Below are 17,893 nucleotides of genomic sequence, written 5' to 3'. Positions count from 1 at the left end.
ATCTGCATGTCTGAAAATACATATATATATAATCAGATTGTGAATGGGCTTTAGGTGTAGCTAGCCAATGTTGGTGTGTGTTTGTTTTTGTTTTATTCCTGATAGCCAAGCCTTTTAAAGATGTTTCTGACACTAATCTGCTTCTTTCTGCACTGCAGCTTTTACCCTCATTGGTCTTTAGTTCTGATGCCATTTTTGTGTATGTGAAAGTAATACAAATGCAGTAGTATATTATAGATAATTATGTGATTGAAAGCAGTAAAACACAAAAGTGAAAGGTAATGCAATAATTAATGTGTGCTCTTGGTAAGAACAACAATAAAAATTTGTAGATTATTTTGAGTACTTATTTCCTAATTTTGATGTTAAAATCATAGAATCATAGAATATCCTGAGTTGGAAGGGATGCATAAGGAGTCCAACTCCTGGCACCACACAGGTCTACCCAAAAATTCAGACCATATGACTAAGAGTACAGTCCAAATGCTTCTTAAACTCCGACAGGCTTGGTGCTGTGACTATGTCCCTGGGGAGCCTGTTCCAGTGCGTGACAACCCTTTCAGTGAAGAATCTCTTCCTGATATCCAGCCTGAACCTCCCCTGTTGCAGCTTGACTCCATTCCCTTGGGTCCTATCACTGGTCACCAGAGAGAATAGATTGGAGCCTGCCCCTCCGCTCCCCCTTGCGAGGAAGTTGTAGACCGCAACGAGGTCTCCCCCTAGCCTCCTCTTTTCCAGCCTGAACAGGCCAAGTGACCTCAGCTGCTCCTCGTACATCTTCCTCTCTAGGCCCTTCACCTTCTTAGTAGCCCTCCTCTGGACACTCTCAAATAGTTTTACGTCCTTTTTGTACTGTGGTGCCCAGAACTGCACACAGTACTCGAGGTGAGGCCGCACCAGTGCAGAGTAGAGCGGGACAATCATTTCCCTTGCCCGACTAGAAATGCTGAGCTTGATGCACCCCAGGATACGGTTGGCCCTCCTGGCTGCCAGGGCACTGCTTGCTCATATTCAGCTTGCTATCAACCACAACCCTCAGATCCCTCTCTGAGGGGCTGCTTTCTAGCGTCTCGTTGCCCAGCCTGTACATATAGCCAGGGTTGCCCCATCCCAGATGCAGGACCCGGCACTTGCTCTTGTTAAACTTCATGTGGTAGGTGATTGCCCAGCTCTCCAATCTGTCCAGATCTCTCTGCAAGGCCTTTCCAACCTCAACAGAGTCTACAACTCCTCCAGGTTTAGTTTCGTCAGCAAATTTGCTCAAAACACCTTCTAGTCCTACATCCAAAATGTTTATAAAAACACTTAAAAAGTTGAATCATTATTCACATAGTAAATGTTTTTGCTGTTTAATACTTGATAACAAATGTCTTTCCTTAATTGCTTGTTTATGATGAATCTAGCGGTGTTCGACATGTACGTAGAATGTTTCACCCAGGCCGGGGTTTGGGAGGCCCTCGTGCACGTAGATCAAACATGCACTTTACTAGCAGTTCCACTGGTGGGCTTTCATCTTCTCAAAGTTCATATTCTACAAGCAATAGAGAAGCCATGGATCCTATAGCTGGTAAGAGTTGTAACCACTGATTTTAGCCCAGTTTCCTTCTTAAATAGACTTTTAAATAAAATCCAAGATGATAATAGTTGCTTTGTTTTTCTATGTTTTGAAGTTGAAAGTGTATATATGTTTCCCACTGTCATCGTACTTGATGGATGTTTACTGATGAACAGTATCCTTGATTGGATTGTCTACCTGGAACTTCTGAAGCAAAAACCACTGACCCTTTAGCTTGTGCTTTTAAATTCAGAGACTTCTAGGCTCATTCCCATGACTGACCTGTTCACAGGTGGTATAAAAGAATGGTTGAGGTTGGAAAGGACATCTCAACATAATTTAGTCCAACCCCCTGCTCAAATAAGGTCAGCTAGATCAGGTAGCCAAGGACTGTGCCCAGTTTGGTACTGAATATCTTTGTGGATGGAGACACCACAACCTCTCTGGACAACCTGTTATGGTATTTGACCACCCTCACAGTAGAAAAGCGTTTTGTTGTTTTCAGGTAGATTTAATTTGTTTTAATTTTGACTCTTGTTCTGTCAGTGAACACTACTGAAAAGAATCTGTCTCCCTCTTTTTCATTCCCTCCCATCAGATATTTATAGAATCATAAAGTGGTTTGGGTTTGAAAGGACCTTAAAGATCATTTAGTCCAACTCCTCTGCCATGGGCAGGGACACCTCCCACTAGATCAGGTTGCCCAAAGTCCCATCCAACCTGACCTTGAACATTTCTGGAAAGGGGCATCCACAACCTCTCTGGGCAACATGTTCCAGTGCTTCACTACCCTTAGAGTAAAGAATTTCTTCCTTATATCTAATCTAAATCTACCCTTTTTTAGTTTTATGCCATTACTCCTTGTCCTATCCCTACACTCCCTGGTAAAAAGTCTTTCTTCATCTTTCTTATAAAGCCCCCTTTAAGTATTGGAAGGCTGCAATAAGGTCTCCCTATAGCCTTCTCTTCTCCAAACTAAACAACCACAGCTCTCTCAGCCTTTCTTCATAGGAGAGGTGTTCCAGTCCTCTGATCATCGTGTCCCTCCTCTGGACCCACTCAAACAGGCCTATGTCCTTCTTATATTGGGTGCCCCAGAGCTTGTTGAGTGTACTCCAGGTGGGGTCTCACAAAAGCGGAGTAGAGGGGGAGAATCACCTCCCTAAACCTGCTGACCATGCTTCTTTTGATGTAGCCCAGGATACAGTTGGCTTTCTGGGATGCACATTGCTGGCTCATGTTGAGCTTCTCATCAAACAACACCCCCAGGTCTTTCTCCTCAGAGCTGCTGTCAATCTATTCTCCACCCAGCCGGTATTTGCTTGGGATTGCCTTGACCCAGGTGCAGGACCTTGCACTTGGTCTTGTTGAAATTCATGAGGTTCTCATGGGCCCACTTCTCAAGCCTGTCAAGGTCTCTCTATGATGGCATTCCTGCCCTTCACTGGACTTGCTCCATTATGTCCATGTGTCTCTTGTCCTGGGGAACCTAAACTGAACACAGCACTCTGGATGTGGCCTTGACAGTGCCAAATAGAGGGGAAGAATCGCTTCCTGGGACCTGCTGGCTGCACTCCTACTAAAAATATTGCAGCAAAAGAGGAAAAAAGTTTTCTTTTGTCTTAGTGAGTTAAGTCATGTGTTTGAAAAGCACTAGAGTTCATGCAAGAAGGGAGGATGTTTGTGTGTCCTGGAGTGCAATACTTATTACTGTTACAGTGGATGTTAGTGCAGCTTAGTTAAATGTGAAGTGACTGCCTTGGTTTCAGCCTCACAAGGCCTTCCCATTTAGGAGCATAAAAGGTGTAATAAAATGGCATTCCTTTGAGTCTTGTCTTTTTTTTTTTTTTGGGGGGGGGTGGTGGAACTTATTTATTTATTTATTTACTTACTTATTTATTTGCATTTTGAGAATGTAGTGCCATCTGATTGGGTGTCTATCTCATACCAAGCCTGTGTCTCAAGCTCAGATCTGCTACCAGGGTACAGTTAGGCTATACTCAAAGTGATTTTTTTCAAAGTGAGGATAAGTACAGCAGTCTTGATTGACAGCGTTATTAGTCTTCCCTTTTTATTGGGGTAATAATTAGCACATACTACCAGAAGTTAGAACTTGTGCTTGTAACAGATCTCTAAACATTATTTGTTTTTCTCTTTGTTGTAGTTGTCAGTAATTAATGAAATACAATATTATTAGTAGCTAATCTTGATATGATTAGCTGTGCTGATTAAAAGTGACTTGAGCATTTACTGTTTGCATTCCAAGAGTTCCTGATGAAAGAGCTACTGCATTGGGCTTTATTCCCCTAAGAAATGCCTAGTTTCAAAGGTTTATATCTTGAAAGTAAGATGGAAGAAAAATTTTTATGACCTATAATAACGACTTGTATGAAGGTTGGGTAGATGGGGAACAAATTAATCTTCTGTCCTCCTTGCATCAAACACATCAAAGTAGTACTCACAAATTTGTTTGGAATATAATCTGTAGTAAATGCAACTGTACTGAGTTTACTGTAGTAAACTGAGCAATAACTTATTATTAACATTTATTTCAGGAAATGCTTAGCATGGACAGAATTTGTCGGTCTTGAACTTTGGAAGAAAGCAATTCATGCCTTCATGCCATATTTTATTTATTTATAATTGTTATAATTTCTTTATTTCCAGCAGAGGTCAAAAGTCACACACAAAAAAACACCGCTGAACTATATATTTTCTAGAAATGTCTGAAAAGAGTCTCTGATTTTTCTGTCTTTCTGCAACACAGCTACCCTCTGGAATATGTATTAAAGGTGGATTTGGGGGGGAGAATAAAACCACCAACTGAAGTGAAAATTGAAATGGTTTCTTAGTAACTACTTTGACTCAAAGATAACATTTTAGAAAATTGTTGCACAGGATATTGCTTATAGGACATTTCTCATAGGTTGACTCTTATTGGTTTAAAAAGCTTTAAGCTTTGAATCTTTTATGCACAGTTCTTTACTCTAGATGAGTCTTAATCTTCCTTGCCCTATGGGTTTTGAGATATGGGATGCTTGTAATGGATAGCTCATGAAGCTTTCCAAATCAATATTTGTTCATTAATTTCATTGATGAAAGGTTTTAGAAAGCAAAATAATTGATATACTGGTATTCGGGACATATTTATGTTGTTGCATGGTATGTATTTAAGCAGATTTCACTGTAGAAACTTTTCTTTCTTCTGGCAGAGCTTTTATCTCAGTTATCAGGCGTGAGACGTTCTGCAGGGCAGCTCAATTCTTCTGGCCCTTCTGCTTCTCAGTTACAGCAGCTGCAGATGCAACTGCAGTTGGAGCGACAGCATGCTCAAGCAGCAAGACAACAACTGGAGACTGCACGCAATGCAACTAGACGCACTAATACAAGCAGCATCCCCACCACTCTTACACAATCTGTAGCAGCAACCAATACATCTAACACAGAAAACATTCAACAGACTATCCAGAATTCCCAGTTTCTTCTTACAAGGTAATTTATTCTAGGGGTTTAACTCTTCTACCATTTCTGTTTTCCTTGTCCCTGTTAGAGAGTTTGGTGAAACTACTATGCATTTAGTTTGGCATGTGCTTTAGTATAGCAAAGTAGGGTCTGTAACTACAGATAAATATATCCCAAGATTAACAGGCCAATCGGTGAATTTTACAGAATACGCTGATGTTAGAGGTCAATAGCTGTTGTAGAATATCTGTAATTCATAACTTAATGTAAAAGAAAAATATTTCACACTTTAGTGCAGCACCATTAAAAGCAGTAAACTTCATCCACTTAATTGTTCTTAAACTTGATTACTGTGTACTTAAAGATGTGGTAGTAGCCTGTGCTTTGTCAAAATATCAGAATAACATTAAATAGCACATGTTGTGTACTGAATCATAAGAAATGTGATGTGTTAACATTTTTCAGTTTATGTGCAGTTAGGTATTTATGCACAAACTTATAATACAGTCACAAAAATTAGATAGAACCACACTGTTAGGAATAAAGCAAAACCAAGGAAATGCTATCTGAGTAGTAGTTTGTAGCTGGCCTGAAGGGAATTCTTCTATTTTCAGAAAAACAACTCCCAAGAGTTGGCTGCAGAAATAACCCATGGAGTCTCTGTTCGTGAAAGTGAGAGGCAGTCTCACAGGGATGCTGCATTTCATCTATGTGTCTAGGAACGTATTTAAAGCTTTAGACTGGAATATGGATTAATTGTTTTCTGCAGGCCTTGGAAAGGAGGTTAGTCTGTGGTGGTTCCACTCGAGTGGGTAGCCGAGCTCTATCACAACCGCTCTCTCACTCCCCCTCCTCAAAGAGGAATGGGGAGAAAATATGATGAAAAGGGCTCAAAGGTTGAGATAAGGACAAGGAAATCACAAGGTAATTATTGTGACGGGCAAAACAGACTCGGCATAGGGAGACAGTAAGATTTATTGCTTATTACTAACAAGCTAGAGAAGTGAGAAACAAAAGAAAGAAACCAAAAGCACCTTCCCCCCCCATCCACCCTCTTCCACCTCCTCCCCCCGAGAGGCACAGGGGGACGGGGGAATGGGGGTTATGGTCAGTCTATAGAGCTTCTTCTCCTCCACTCCTTCTCGGTCACTCTTGTCCCCTGTGCTGTGGGGTCCCTCCCACGGGATGCAGTCCTTGATGAACTGATCCGATGTGGGCTTCCCACAGGCAGCAGCTCTTCCCGAACTGCTCCAGATATGGGTCTGTACCACGGGGTCCATCCCTCAGGAGAAAACTGCTCCAACCTGGCTCCCCCACGGGCAGCAGTTCCTGCCAGGTCACCTGCTCCTGCGTGGGCTCCTCTCCACAGGCTACAGGTCCGGCCTGGAATCTGCTCGGGCAGGGGTCTTACACAGGGGGCAGCCTCCGTCAGTGCAGGTCCACCTGCTCCACCATGGTCTCCTCCACGGGCTGCAGCACGGAACCCTGCTCCACCGTGGTACTTCATGGACTGCAGGGGGACAGCCTGCTTCACCATGGCCCTCACCACAGGCCGTAGGGGACTTCTGCTCCGGCTCCTGGAGCACCTCTCCCCCTCCTTCTTCACTGACCTTGGCGCCTGCAAGGCTATTTCTCCTCTCACTCTCCCAGCTGCTGTGTGGTGCAGCATTTTTTTCCCCTGTCTTAAATATGCTCTCACAGAGGGGCAAAACAACATTGCTTATTGGCACAGCTCTGGTCAGCAGTGGGGCCCTTACCAAACATGGGGCAGCTTCTAGATCCTTCTCACAGAAGCCACCCCTATGGCCCTCTGCTACCAAAACCTTGCCACGTAAACCCACTACAGTCTTATAACTTGAGCTATATAGCTGTATGAGTTGCTTACAGTTTCAGCCATAGAAGTTCTGACAGATTCCTATTGAAGTTTGTAGTTGAGGTACTATGTTTTTGTTTCCATTTGCAACATCTCATTTTCAGTCCTGCTGTGTGTCTGCTCCTAGGCAGTGAATAAATATTACTTGCTGTTTTTCAATTTCAAAAGAAACATAAGGAATATTGCTTTACTAAATTGTGCTTGTTTATCCTACTACTGCTTATAAAACAAGAGCATTTACAATAATATGTTTCAAACTTTTATGCTGATAATGTTAGGGGAGAGATCTTAAAAGGTAGTGTTATTTAATAGGAAATCTGTAATTAAGGCTGAAGGTTAAATACAGGTTTATATATAAAATATTTTGGATCAAAAAATCAAATAAGGAACTTACTATTAATAAGCAGAATACATAGCTGTTTCAGAAAGTATAGTTAGATCCTAGAGTTCCTCTGTAGAAGAGTTGCCCACACTTAGTCCATCTCTTCTGGGAGGTTTAGAATATTGATTTTCAAGATTCAAATGGGGGTTTTGGGTGTTTTTCAATTGTATGTTGGGAAAGAGAACAGATAATTAAACAGTTGCTGTGTCTAGATACCTGGGTTGGAACAAGTTATTGCTGTCATGCTTATTTTTATCTAAACTCATAATAATATCTCAATCCAAAACTTTTTGAAAATAATAACTTTAATGAAAGTATGTGCAAATGTCAGTCATTGATCTTGTGAGCTAGGATAGAACTGGAGTTAAGTTCCTCAAATCCCTCTGAAGGGTAAGAAACTTTGGAAATAGCTATTTGTTCCTTCAGCCTTAGAATCCACTTATGTGAATTTTTTTATAGTAACTAGGAGCAAGTTTGTTAAATGTCTGTATTCTTGTTGCATCAGGAGTGCCAGGCATTGTCAGATATGCATGTGTCAAAAGTGCAGTAGTACCTAGGCTGTTTTCAAACGGAATGATTTTCAGATGTTATTCAGCATGCGTCAGTCCAACTGTTAGGCTTAGTAATATCATCAACAATATCATCAATGGGCTGTCACTAACTGCAGGTCTTCTCTCTTTCTGTACTGCTATGCAGGTTGAATGATCCTAAGATGTCAGAAGCAGAGCGTCAGTCAAAGGAAAGTGAACGGGCAGACCGTAGCTTATTTGTTCAAGAGCTTCTACTATCTACTTTGATGCAGGAAGAAGGTTCCTCCTCAGATGAGGATGAGCGGGGAGAAATTGCTGATTTTGGTGCTATGGGCTGTGTAGATATTATGCCTCTAGATGTTGCTTTAGAAAACCTAAATTTAAAAGAGAATAATAAAGGAAATGAGCCTCTTCTGCCTCCTTTTTGATGGCATCCCATTTTGCAAACAATGTCCTCTGTGCTGTATTTGCCAATGAAATTGGACAACAACTATCTTGGGTTTGTTTTGGTGATTGTAATTTTAGGTCTGTTGCTCTTGTTACATTGTGTACATTCAAAGGAAGAGAGAAAAGATATATATGATAATCATTTCCACTTAACCAATTTTTACTTTTAGCAGGTAAATATAGGTTGCAGTGCAGAGAAAAAAGTTCTGTGTCCCGTAGCTTGACATGCAAAAAGCTCTCCTAATACTCCACATTCAAACTGAAGGGGAAAAAATGAAAAATCTCTAATGAAGCTGCTGTGTGTATTTATGACTATTAATGAATAAAAATTGCTTGGATGGTTTACCTTAACTACTGCATGATGTTTTTTGCAGCGTGCATGAGTTTTAGTGACCTTGTCATTAAAAAAAAAAAAGTACAAGTAGTAAAAGTATAAAATCCCAAAGCTTTCCTATTATTCAAAGGTAATGTGACAAAAAAGATTAATACTCACTAGCAGTTTGTAGCGATGAAGTAGCCTTTGAGTAACATATGACCAATGACCTTTTCTATGTACTCTCCCTGTGTATTAATGCAAACTCTGCAGTGGGCTATATTGTTATTTCCAGGGTGTGGTGTTTTGCTATACTGTAACCACTATGATGCCCTGTTAGCCATCATATTCATATGGAATTCAACTTTTTATACATCGGTAGGAGACAAAAAACCAAGGGTCACTACTGGCAATCTACCACAAAGAGCTTCTGTGTGCCCTAAAAACAAATTTCATTCATCATTCTTTAAAGCTTTCATTTTTGTGTTTAATTTCTTTTAACCGTTAAATATACTTTACTTAGGTGTAGATGTTGCATATATTCACTGCTGGGGGAGAGGGGGAATTACCTGGATTATGTTATCTTAGTTCTAAGTCTTCACAGTCCTTATCATTTTGAGTTATTTATGTATTTGCTTCATAGCTTGCAGAGGCTTCTCAGTATCAGGAAAGCTTGAGGATTTGATTCCCAGATATCTCCATATGTTATAATTGAATTCTTAATGCTAATTTCCTATTAATCTTTATTTATTGGGTTTTGGGGTTATATTTCTGACATAAAAAAATAAAGTGTTTTTGAGTCATACCACCTACTTGCCTATACTGTTAATCCTATATGCTTTTAAATTAGTTTTTGTGTTGTGGGGTAGACCTCCTTTGAACATTCTTTAATAGTTTTGTATCTGTCTTATATTGTGGCACCCAAAACTGCACACAGTACTCAAGGTGAGGCCACACCAGTGCAGAGTAATGTGCGACAATCACTTGCATCGACCAGCTAGAAATTCTGTCCTTAGTACATTCCAGGATATGGTTGGCCCTTTTGGCTGCCAAGGCACACTGTTGAGTCATAAACAACTTGCCATCAACCAAAACCCCCAGATCCCTTTCTGTTGGGCTGCTCTTCAGCCTGTCATTCCCCAGTCTGTATGTACATCCAGGGTTGCCCCTTCCCAGGTGCATCATCACTGGACTAGGGAAGTGATTGTCCCCCTGTACTCGGCTCTGGTGAGGCCTCACCTCGAGTACTATGTTCAGTTTTGGGCCCCTCACTACAAGAAGAACATGGAGGTGCTTGAGTGTGTCCAGAGAAGGACAACGAAGCTGGTGAGGGGTCTGGAGAACAAGTCTTACAAGGAGCGGCTGAGGGAGCTGGGATTGTTCAGCCTGGAGAAGAGGAGGCTCGGGGCAACCTTATCACTCTCTACAGGTACCCAACAGGAGGCTGTAGCGAGGTGGGGATTGGTCTATTCTCCCACGTGCTTAGTGATAGGATGAGGGGGAATGGCCTAAAGTTGCACCAGGAGAGGTTTAGGTTGGATATTAGGAAAAACTTCTTTACTGAGAGGGTTGTTAGGCATTGGAATGGGCTGTCCAGGGAAGTGGTGGAGTCAACATCCCTGGAGGTCTTTAAAAGACGTTTAGATGTAGAGCTTAGTGATATAGTTTAGTGGAGGACTTGTTAGTGTTAAGTCAGAGGTTGGACTAGGTGATCTTGAAGGTCTCCTCCAACCTAGATGATTCTATGATTCAGTGTGAAAAGAAGCATGGCCAGCAGGTCAGAGGAGGTGATTTTCCCCCTCTACTATGCTCTTGTGAGACCCCACCTGGAGTACTGTGTTCAGCTCAGTTTCTGGATGAAAACTTTGCATAAAAATAACAAGAAGGGTTTCTATCCGTATGTTGGCCAGAAAAGAAAGGCCAAGGAAAGTGTACCCCCTCTGACAGACAAGAAGGGACAACTGGTAACAACAGACATGGAGAAGGCTGAGTTACTCAACAACTTCTTTGCCTCAGTCTTCACTGCCAGTCAGGCTTCCCATGTCTCTTGTTTCCCTGAAACTGTAGGTCAGGGCTGTAAGAGCAAAGTCCTTCCCGCTGTAAGTGAAGAGCAGGTTCAAGTCTACCTGATGGAACTCTGTTCCCATGTGTTGAAGACCAGGTTGGATGATGCCCTGGGCAACTGGCTCTAGTGGGCAGCATGGTGTGTGATGTTGGATTGTCTCCAGTTAAAGCCTGTTCTCGTTCCATCACACCGCCGTGCTTATCCAATTCTATCAAAATTCATTCATCATTACCTACGTGGCTGTTACTGTGATACCATTAATAGGACACTGACATATAGCAATCGTGGTAGTGATGACATACAGTATTTGATAATAACTAACATAATACAATTCAATTCATGGACTATTCTCACCCAGTACTAAATCCCCTTGAGGTACACACTGGACCTCCCCATTCCTTTGCATTACCTACCAAGTGCATCCTGGTCCTTGAGCAAAAGCAATCCCATGAATGGGTTTGCCTTTTCCTGAGGCAGGAATAGCCCAGACTGTCTTCCCCAGCATGGTTTTTACATGCACTACAGGGACTTTGTCCCCTTCTACAGTACGTAACAGGCTTGACTGGGCAGGTCTGGCTTGGTTGGCAGAACCCCCAGTGCTGACTAACCAGGTGGCCTTTGCCAAATGTGTATCCCAAAGCTTGAATGTCCCAGCACCAATTGCCTTCAGTGTAGTCTTTAACAATCCATTATATCACTTGATTTTCCCAGAGACTGGTTCATGATATTGGATGTGATACACGCACTCAATAGCATGCTCTTTGGCCCAAGTGTCTATAAGGTTGTTTCGGAAATGTGTCCTATTGTCTGGCTCGATTCATTCTGGGGTGCCATGTCACCCTAGGACTTGCTTTTCAAGGCCCAGGATAGTGTTCTGGGCGGTGGCATGGGGCACAGGATATGTTTCCAATCACCTGGTGGTTGCTTCCACCATTGTTAGTATGTAGTGCTTGCCTTTGTGGGTTTGAGGGAGTGTGATGTAATCAATCTGCCAGGCCTCCCCATATTTATATTTCAGCCATCGTCCTCCATACCAAAGAGGCTTTAACCGCTTGGCTTGCTTGATTGCAGCACATGTTTCACAATCATGAATAACCTGTGCTGTAGTGTCCATGGTCAGGTCCACCCTTCAATCACGAGCCCACCTGTATGTTGCATTTCTACCTTGATGGCCTGAAGTGTCATGGGCCCATCGAGCTACAAATAATTCACCCTTATGTTGCCAGTCCAGGTCCACCTGGGCCACTTTAATCTTAGCAGCCTGATTCACCTGCTAGTTGTTTCGATGTTCTTCGGTGGCCCCATTCTTGGTCACATGAGCATCTCCATGGTGTACTTTTACAACCAGGTTCTTTACACAGACAGCAATATCTTGCCCCAGTGCAGCATCCCAGATGGGTTTGCCTCTGTGCTGCCAGTTGCTCTGCTTCCATTGCTGTAACCACCCCCACAGGGCATTTGCTACCATCCATGAATCAGTGTAGAGATAGAGAACTGGTCACTTTTCTCATTCAGCAATATCTAATGCCAGCTGAATGGCTTTCACTTCTGCAAACTGACTCAATTCACCTTCTCCCTCAGCAGCTTCTGCAACTCGTCATGTAGGACTCCATACAGAAGCCTTCCATCTCCGATGCTTCCCCAAAATAGGACAGGACCCATCAATGAACAGGGCATATTGCTTCTCATTTTCTGGTAGCTTGTTGTGCAGTGGGGCTTCTTAAGCATGGGCCACCTCCTCCTCCATTGATAGCCCAAAATATTTGCCTTCTGGCCAGTCCACAATGACTTCCAAGATTCCTGGGCAACTGGGGATTCCTATTCGAGCCCACTGAGTAATCAGTGCAACCCACTTGCTCCATGTAGTATGAGTTGCATGATGTGTAGAGGGGATCCTTCCTTTGAACATCCAGCCTAGTACCGGCAGTCTGGGTGCCAGGAAGAGCCATGCTTCAGTACCGACCACCTCCGAAGCAGATTGAACTGCCTCATATGCTGCCAATATCTCCTTTTCAGTTGGAGTGTAGTGGGCCTCAGATCCTCTGTATCCCCAACTCGAAAACCTGAAGGGTAGAACTCGAGTGTCCCAAGGTTCTTTCTGCCAGAGGCTCCAGGTGGGGCCATTCTCCCCAGATGTGGTGTAGAGCACATTTTTTACATCTTGTCCTGCTCGGACTGGCCCAAGGGTTACTGCATGAACTATCTCCCATTTAATACGTTCAGATGTTTGTTGTTGTTTGGGGCCCCATTTGAAATCATTCTTCAGGGTCACTTGATAAAGCGGGCTTACAATCAGACTGTAACTTGGAATGTGCATTCTACAAAACCCCATGACACCTAGGAAAGTTTGTTTCTTTTTTGCTAGTTGGTGGAGACATAGCTGTTATTTTTTGATCACATCCATTGGGATTTGACAACGTCCATCTTGCCGTTTTATTCCTAAAAACTGGATCTCTTGTGCAGGTCCCTTGACTTTATTTTGTTTTATGGCAAAACCAGCCTTCAGAAGGATTTGGACTGTTTTCTTCCCTTTCTCAAAAACATTCTCTGCTGTGTCACCCCCCCACAATGATGTCATCGATGTACTGCAGCTGTTCAGGAGCTTCCCCCTGTTCCAGCTCAGACTGGATCAGCCCATGGCAAATGGTAGGGCTGTGTTTCCACCCCTGGGGCAGGTGATTCCAGGTGTATTGGACTCCCCTCCAAATGAAGGCAAACTGCGGCCTGTACTCTGCTGCTAGAGGGATGGAGAAAAATGCATTAGCGATATCAGTTGTGGCGTACCACTTGGCTGCTTTTGATTCCAGTTTGTACTGGAGTTCTAGCATGTCTGTCACTGCAGCACTCAGTGGTGGCGGGACTTCGTTCAGGCCATGATAATCCACTGGCCATATGGGACTATTACAGAGTGAGTGAGTCTTGCTGATCACTCCTTTGCTCTCTAGTTGACGAATTAGCTTATGAATTGCAATCAGGGAGTCATGTTAGTATCAAGGAAGGTGAAATTCTTAGTATCTGTTAAACATTGTTGTAATTCTTGCCAGAGCATAGAGTGCACTTCTTCTCTAGGGACAGTGTTAATTGCAGTCCCTGGCTCCTTTCCTGGAGTTGCTGCTACTGCTACCAGTGACTCCTCTTTCTCTTGGTCCTGACCCTTTTCAATAAAAACTGACTTACCTCCTGCACCCAGCAAGCAGCATAACTTGACTTCTCCAAAAAAGGAGTCTTATTGTTTAGATATATATTTAAACTCTGAATTTTCATCAGATCTACATTTTAGACAAAATACTGCTCTTTCTTCAATTGGTTCCTTGGTTCAGATTAATAAACAGTATTTAATCTTTCTTTTTAAAATCATTTCTTCTTACACTTATGGGTTTACCGGATTCCCTGGTGTATTGCCAAATGCTTTACCATGCAAGGGGGTACTGTACACCAGATTTCCCCAAAACTCTTCCTTTCTCCCTTCTACCTCTTGCTTTGCCCATCTCCATCTGCACCCCTTCGCAGAGCTACAGAACCACGGATTGGGACTCCACACTAGCTTCATACAAAAGTACATCTCAATCACACTTCACACAAGAGTCTTGCCCAACCCCCAAGGCAATACTTAATATTTCTTACCTTGGTCTGTGCACAGTTACCAGTTAAATTCTAAAAACTGGAGTGCCTATCTTCCTTTCTTCCCTAATTCTTCACCAGTCGTGCCTTCTTAACCAGTCTCAGTTCTGTTGTCAGCTCTCTGCAGAACCACCATCACCAATGCACAGGACTGCTGAAATCAGCAGGGCATGCCTTCCTGCTACGGTGGTAACAGGGCTCCCCAGAAGCAACAGGCTCCTGGATGAAACCCCAACTTGTGAGAAACAATCTGTAGCCAATAACAAAGGCTCAGGCGAGGATCTCAGTGAAGTAGCATTTTTATTTGCAATTACAATGGTGGGTGTCCTGCAAGCAAGACTGCACAGCAAAAGTATATTATAACCTTATATTCCCTATTACCCAACACCTGATTTCTCTCATTTCCTCATTGGCTGAGTACTACAGGTTCACAACCTACTAAGCGCCCTTCTATAACATATATGTACAATTTTATTTGACCAACCTTTAATTTCTCCTTTTCTTTTTTTTTTTTTCCTTTTCTCATGACCGGAGGTTTTTTTTGTTTGCTTGTTTGTTGTTTTTTTTTTTACTGATTTCACACTGCTGATCTCGTTTTTCTTAGCTATCCTCCTTATTTTGGGACAGTGGTACTTTCTACTGTCCCCTTATCTGCTTAACATGCCCCCCATTGTTATGCCACTGTTATGCCTGCACAATCACTTTTGAATACGCAAGGTTAATGGAATTTTACGCTGCAAAAACACAACTTTAATTCTTAAAGCAGCATGAACCTCTGGCGTATCAGCCCCTCCTCTCAGCAAACTTGCTGAGGGTACACTATCCCATCATCCAGATCATAAATGAAGATGATAAACAGGACTGGACCCAATATTGACCCCTGCAGTTCTCCACTCTTTACTGGCCTCCAACTGGATTTTACACCACTGATCACCACCCTCTGGGCTTGAACATTCAGCCAGTTTTCTATCCACCTCACTATCTACTCATCCAGCCCGTACTTCAACAGCTTGTCTAAAAGGATCTTATGGGAAACAGTGTTGAAAGCCTTCCTGAAGTCCAGGTAGACAATAGCAATGGCTCTCCCCTCATCTATCAGTGTTGCAGGAAGAACGACCGAAAACATGACACACACCAATATGGTCAGATCATGCTCTCTCTTTATTACCCGAATAGCCTGACTTTTATAGCAAATTTAGCAGGGGCGGATAGTGTTTCATACAAGATTATTGGTCAAAAGCACTCAGACAAACAACTGCAAGAAAACAACCCCACCTGCAAGAAAACAACCCCCTTGTGATTAGCAGTCACATAGATCCCGTCCTTGAAGCCAGCTGCTGGCAACAATATTTCTCTAAATTCCTCAATTGGGCGATGTGGGAACACTGTCATGGGAACTTCTCATAGTCGTCCTGGTAGCTTGGTTTGCTCAGCTGCAGCAAGTCATGGCCTCCTTGATGTTTCAAAAATCCCTCAACACATCAGACTGCTGATTTCATCATAGAAGCTTATCAGGTTGGTCAAGTATGACTTCCCCTTGGTGAATCCATTCTGACTACTCCTGATGATTTTCCTGTCCTTCACAGGCCTTAAAATGATTTCCAGGATTGGCTGCTCCATCAGCTTTCCAGGCATTGAGGTGAGGCTGACCAGCCTGTAGCTCGCCGGTTCCTCCTTCTGGCCCTTCCTGAAGATAGGAAGGACATTTGCTTTCCTCCAGACTTTTCCAAGTTGCCACAATTGATCAAGGATTAGTGAGAGTGGTCTCACAATGACATCTGTCAGCTCCCTAAGTCACACTTGACTGCGTCCCATGAGGGCCCACAGACATGTCTATAAATACCTGATGGGAAGGTGCAGTGAGGTCAGAGCCAGGCTCTCTTTGCTTGTGCCTAGTGCCAGGACAAGGGGCAGTGGGCATAAAGTGAAGCATGGGAGGTTTTGTCTGAACATCAGATATCATGGCTTCTTTGATGGAGTGACTGCACCATTTGACAAGGGAAAACAGACTGATGTCATCTACCTGGACTTCTGCAAGGCTTTTGACACGGTCACACATGACATCTTGATCTCCAAATTGGAGAGATATGGATTTAAAGGGTGGACCATTTGGTGGATAAGGAATTGGCTTGAAGGCTGCACCCAGAGAGTGGTGGTCAATGGCTCTATGTCCAGGTGGAGGTCGGTGATAAGTGGTGTCCCTCAGGGGTCTATTCTGGGATCAGTGCTGTTTAATACTCTTATCAGTGACATAGACAGTGGGATCGAGTGCACCCTCAGCCAGGTTGCAGATGACACCAAGCTGAGTGGTGCAGTTGATAAAACAGAAGGAAGGGATGCCATCCAAAGGGACCTGGACAAGCTTGAGAAGTGAGCCCATGTGAACTGCATGAGGTTCAACAAGACTAAGCACAAGGTGCTGTACTTGAGTCGAGTCAATCCCAGACATGAGAACGGACTGGGAGAAGAACTCATTGAGAGCAGCCCTGCAGAGAACTTGGGGGTTCTGATGGACAAAAAGCTGGACAGGAGCTGACATACAACTGTCCAGTTTGCATGTCTATTCCCTGACCTGATTCTGTTCTAGCAAGGGTACATCTGCCTTGCTCCAAGCTTTCCTCCTGCTCTCTGGGACCTGGGATTCCTGAGGGCCAGACTTGCTGTTAAAGACTGAGGCAAATAAACCATTCATGACCTCAGCCTTTTCACTGCCCTTTATAAACAAGTCTCCCGTTTCCTTCAGCAAAGGGCCCATATTTTCCCTAGTTTGCCTTTTGTCACTGATGTACTTGTAGAAGCCCTTCCTGTTGTCCTTGACATCCCTGGCCAGATTCAATTCCATTTGGACTTTAGCTGTTCTAACTTCATCCCTGGGTGCTCGGACAATGTCTCTGTATTCCTCCCAGGTTACCCGCCCTTGCTTCCACTCTCTGCATGCCTCCCTTTTGTGTTTGAGTTTTGCCAGGAGCCCCTTGTTCATCCATACAGGCCTCCCGGCATTTTTTCCTGACTTCCTCTTTATTGAGATGCACAGCTTGGAAGAGGTGACCCTTGAATATTAACTATTTTTCTTGAGCCCCTCTTCCCTCCAGGGCCTTATCCCACAGGACTCTTCCAAGCACCTCTTTGAAGAGGCCACAGTCTGCTCTCCTGAAGTCCAGGGCTGTGAGCTTGCTTTTTACCCTGCTCCCTCCCCTCAGGATCCTGAACTACACCATCTCACGGTCACTGCAGCCAAGGTTGCCCTTGACCTTCATATTCCAAACAAGACCCTCCTTGGAGGTGAGAATGAGGTCCAGCAGAGCCCTGCTCCTTGATGGATGCTCTATCACTTGGAGGAGGAAGTTATCATCAACACATTCCAGGAACCTCCTGGATTGCTTATCACAGAATCACAGAATCACAGAATTTCTAGGTTGGAAGAGACCTCAAGATCATCGAGTCCAACCTCTGACCTAACACTAACAGTCCCCACTAAACCATATCCCTAAGCTCTACATCTAAACGGCTTTTGAAGACTTCCAGGGATGGTGACTCCACCACCTCCCTGGGCAGCCTGTTCCAATGTCTAACAACCCTTTCAGTAAAGAAGTTCTTCCTAACATCTAACCTAAAACTCCCCTGGCGCAACTTAAGCCCATTCCC

General features: G+C 43.5%; 1 protein-coding gene across 3 annotated transcripts in view; it reads left to right on the top strand.

Annotated features, from left to right (window-relative positions):
• The window catches only part of LOC137846965 (E3 ubiquitin-protein ligase KCMF1-like), a 144,930-nt gene extending 136,330 nt beyond the window's left edge, over positions 1-8,600 (top strand). For all 3 annotated transcript variants that reach the window (XM_068665118.1, XM_068665117.1, XM_068665119.1), the window contains exons 5-7: positions 1,393-1,567; positions 4,768-5,047; positions 7,969-8,600. In XM_068665118.1, the coding sequence (XP_068521219.1) occupies positions 1,393-1,567; positions 4,768-5,047; positions 7,969-8,230 (717 nt within the window). In that variant the 3' untranslated portion in view covers positions 8,231-8,600. The remainder of the gene's footprint in view (positions 1-1,392; positions 1,568-4,767; positions 5,048-7,968) is intronic.
• Positions 8,601-17,893: the final 9,293 nt, after the last annotated feature.

This window comes from Anas acuta, chromosome W (genome assembly GCF_963932015.1).
Source record: "Anas acuta chromosome W, bAnaAcu1.1, whole genome shotgun sequence".
In the NCBI taxonomy this organism is placed as follows: Eukaryota; Metazoa; Chordata; class Aves; order Anseriformes; family Anatidae; genus Anas; species Anas acuta.
The sequence above is the reverse complement of the archived record's forward strand: the minus strand, read 5'-3'. Positions and strand labels throughout refer to the sequence as shown.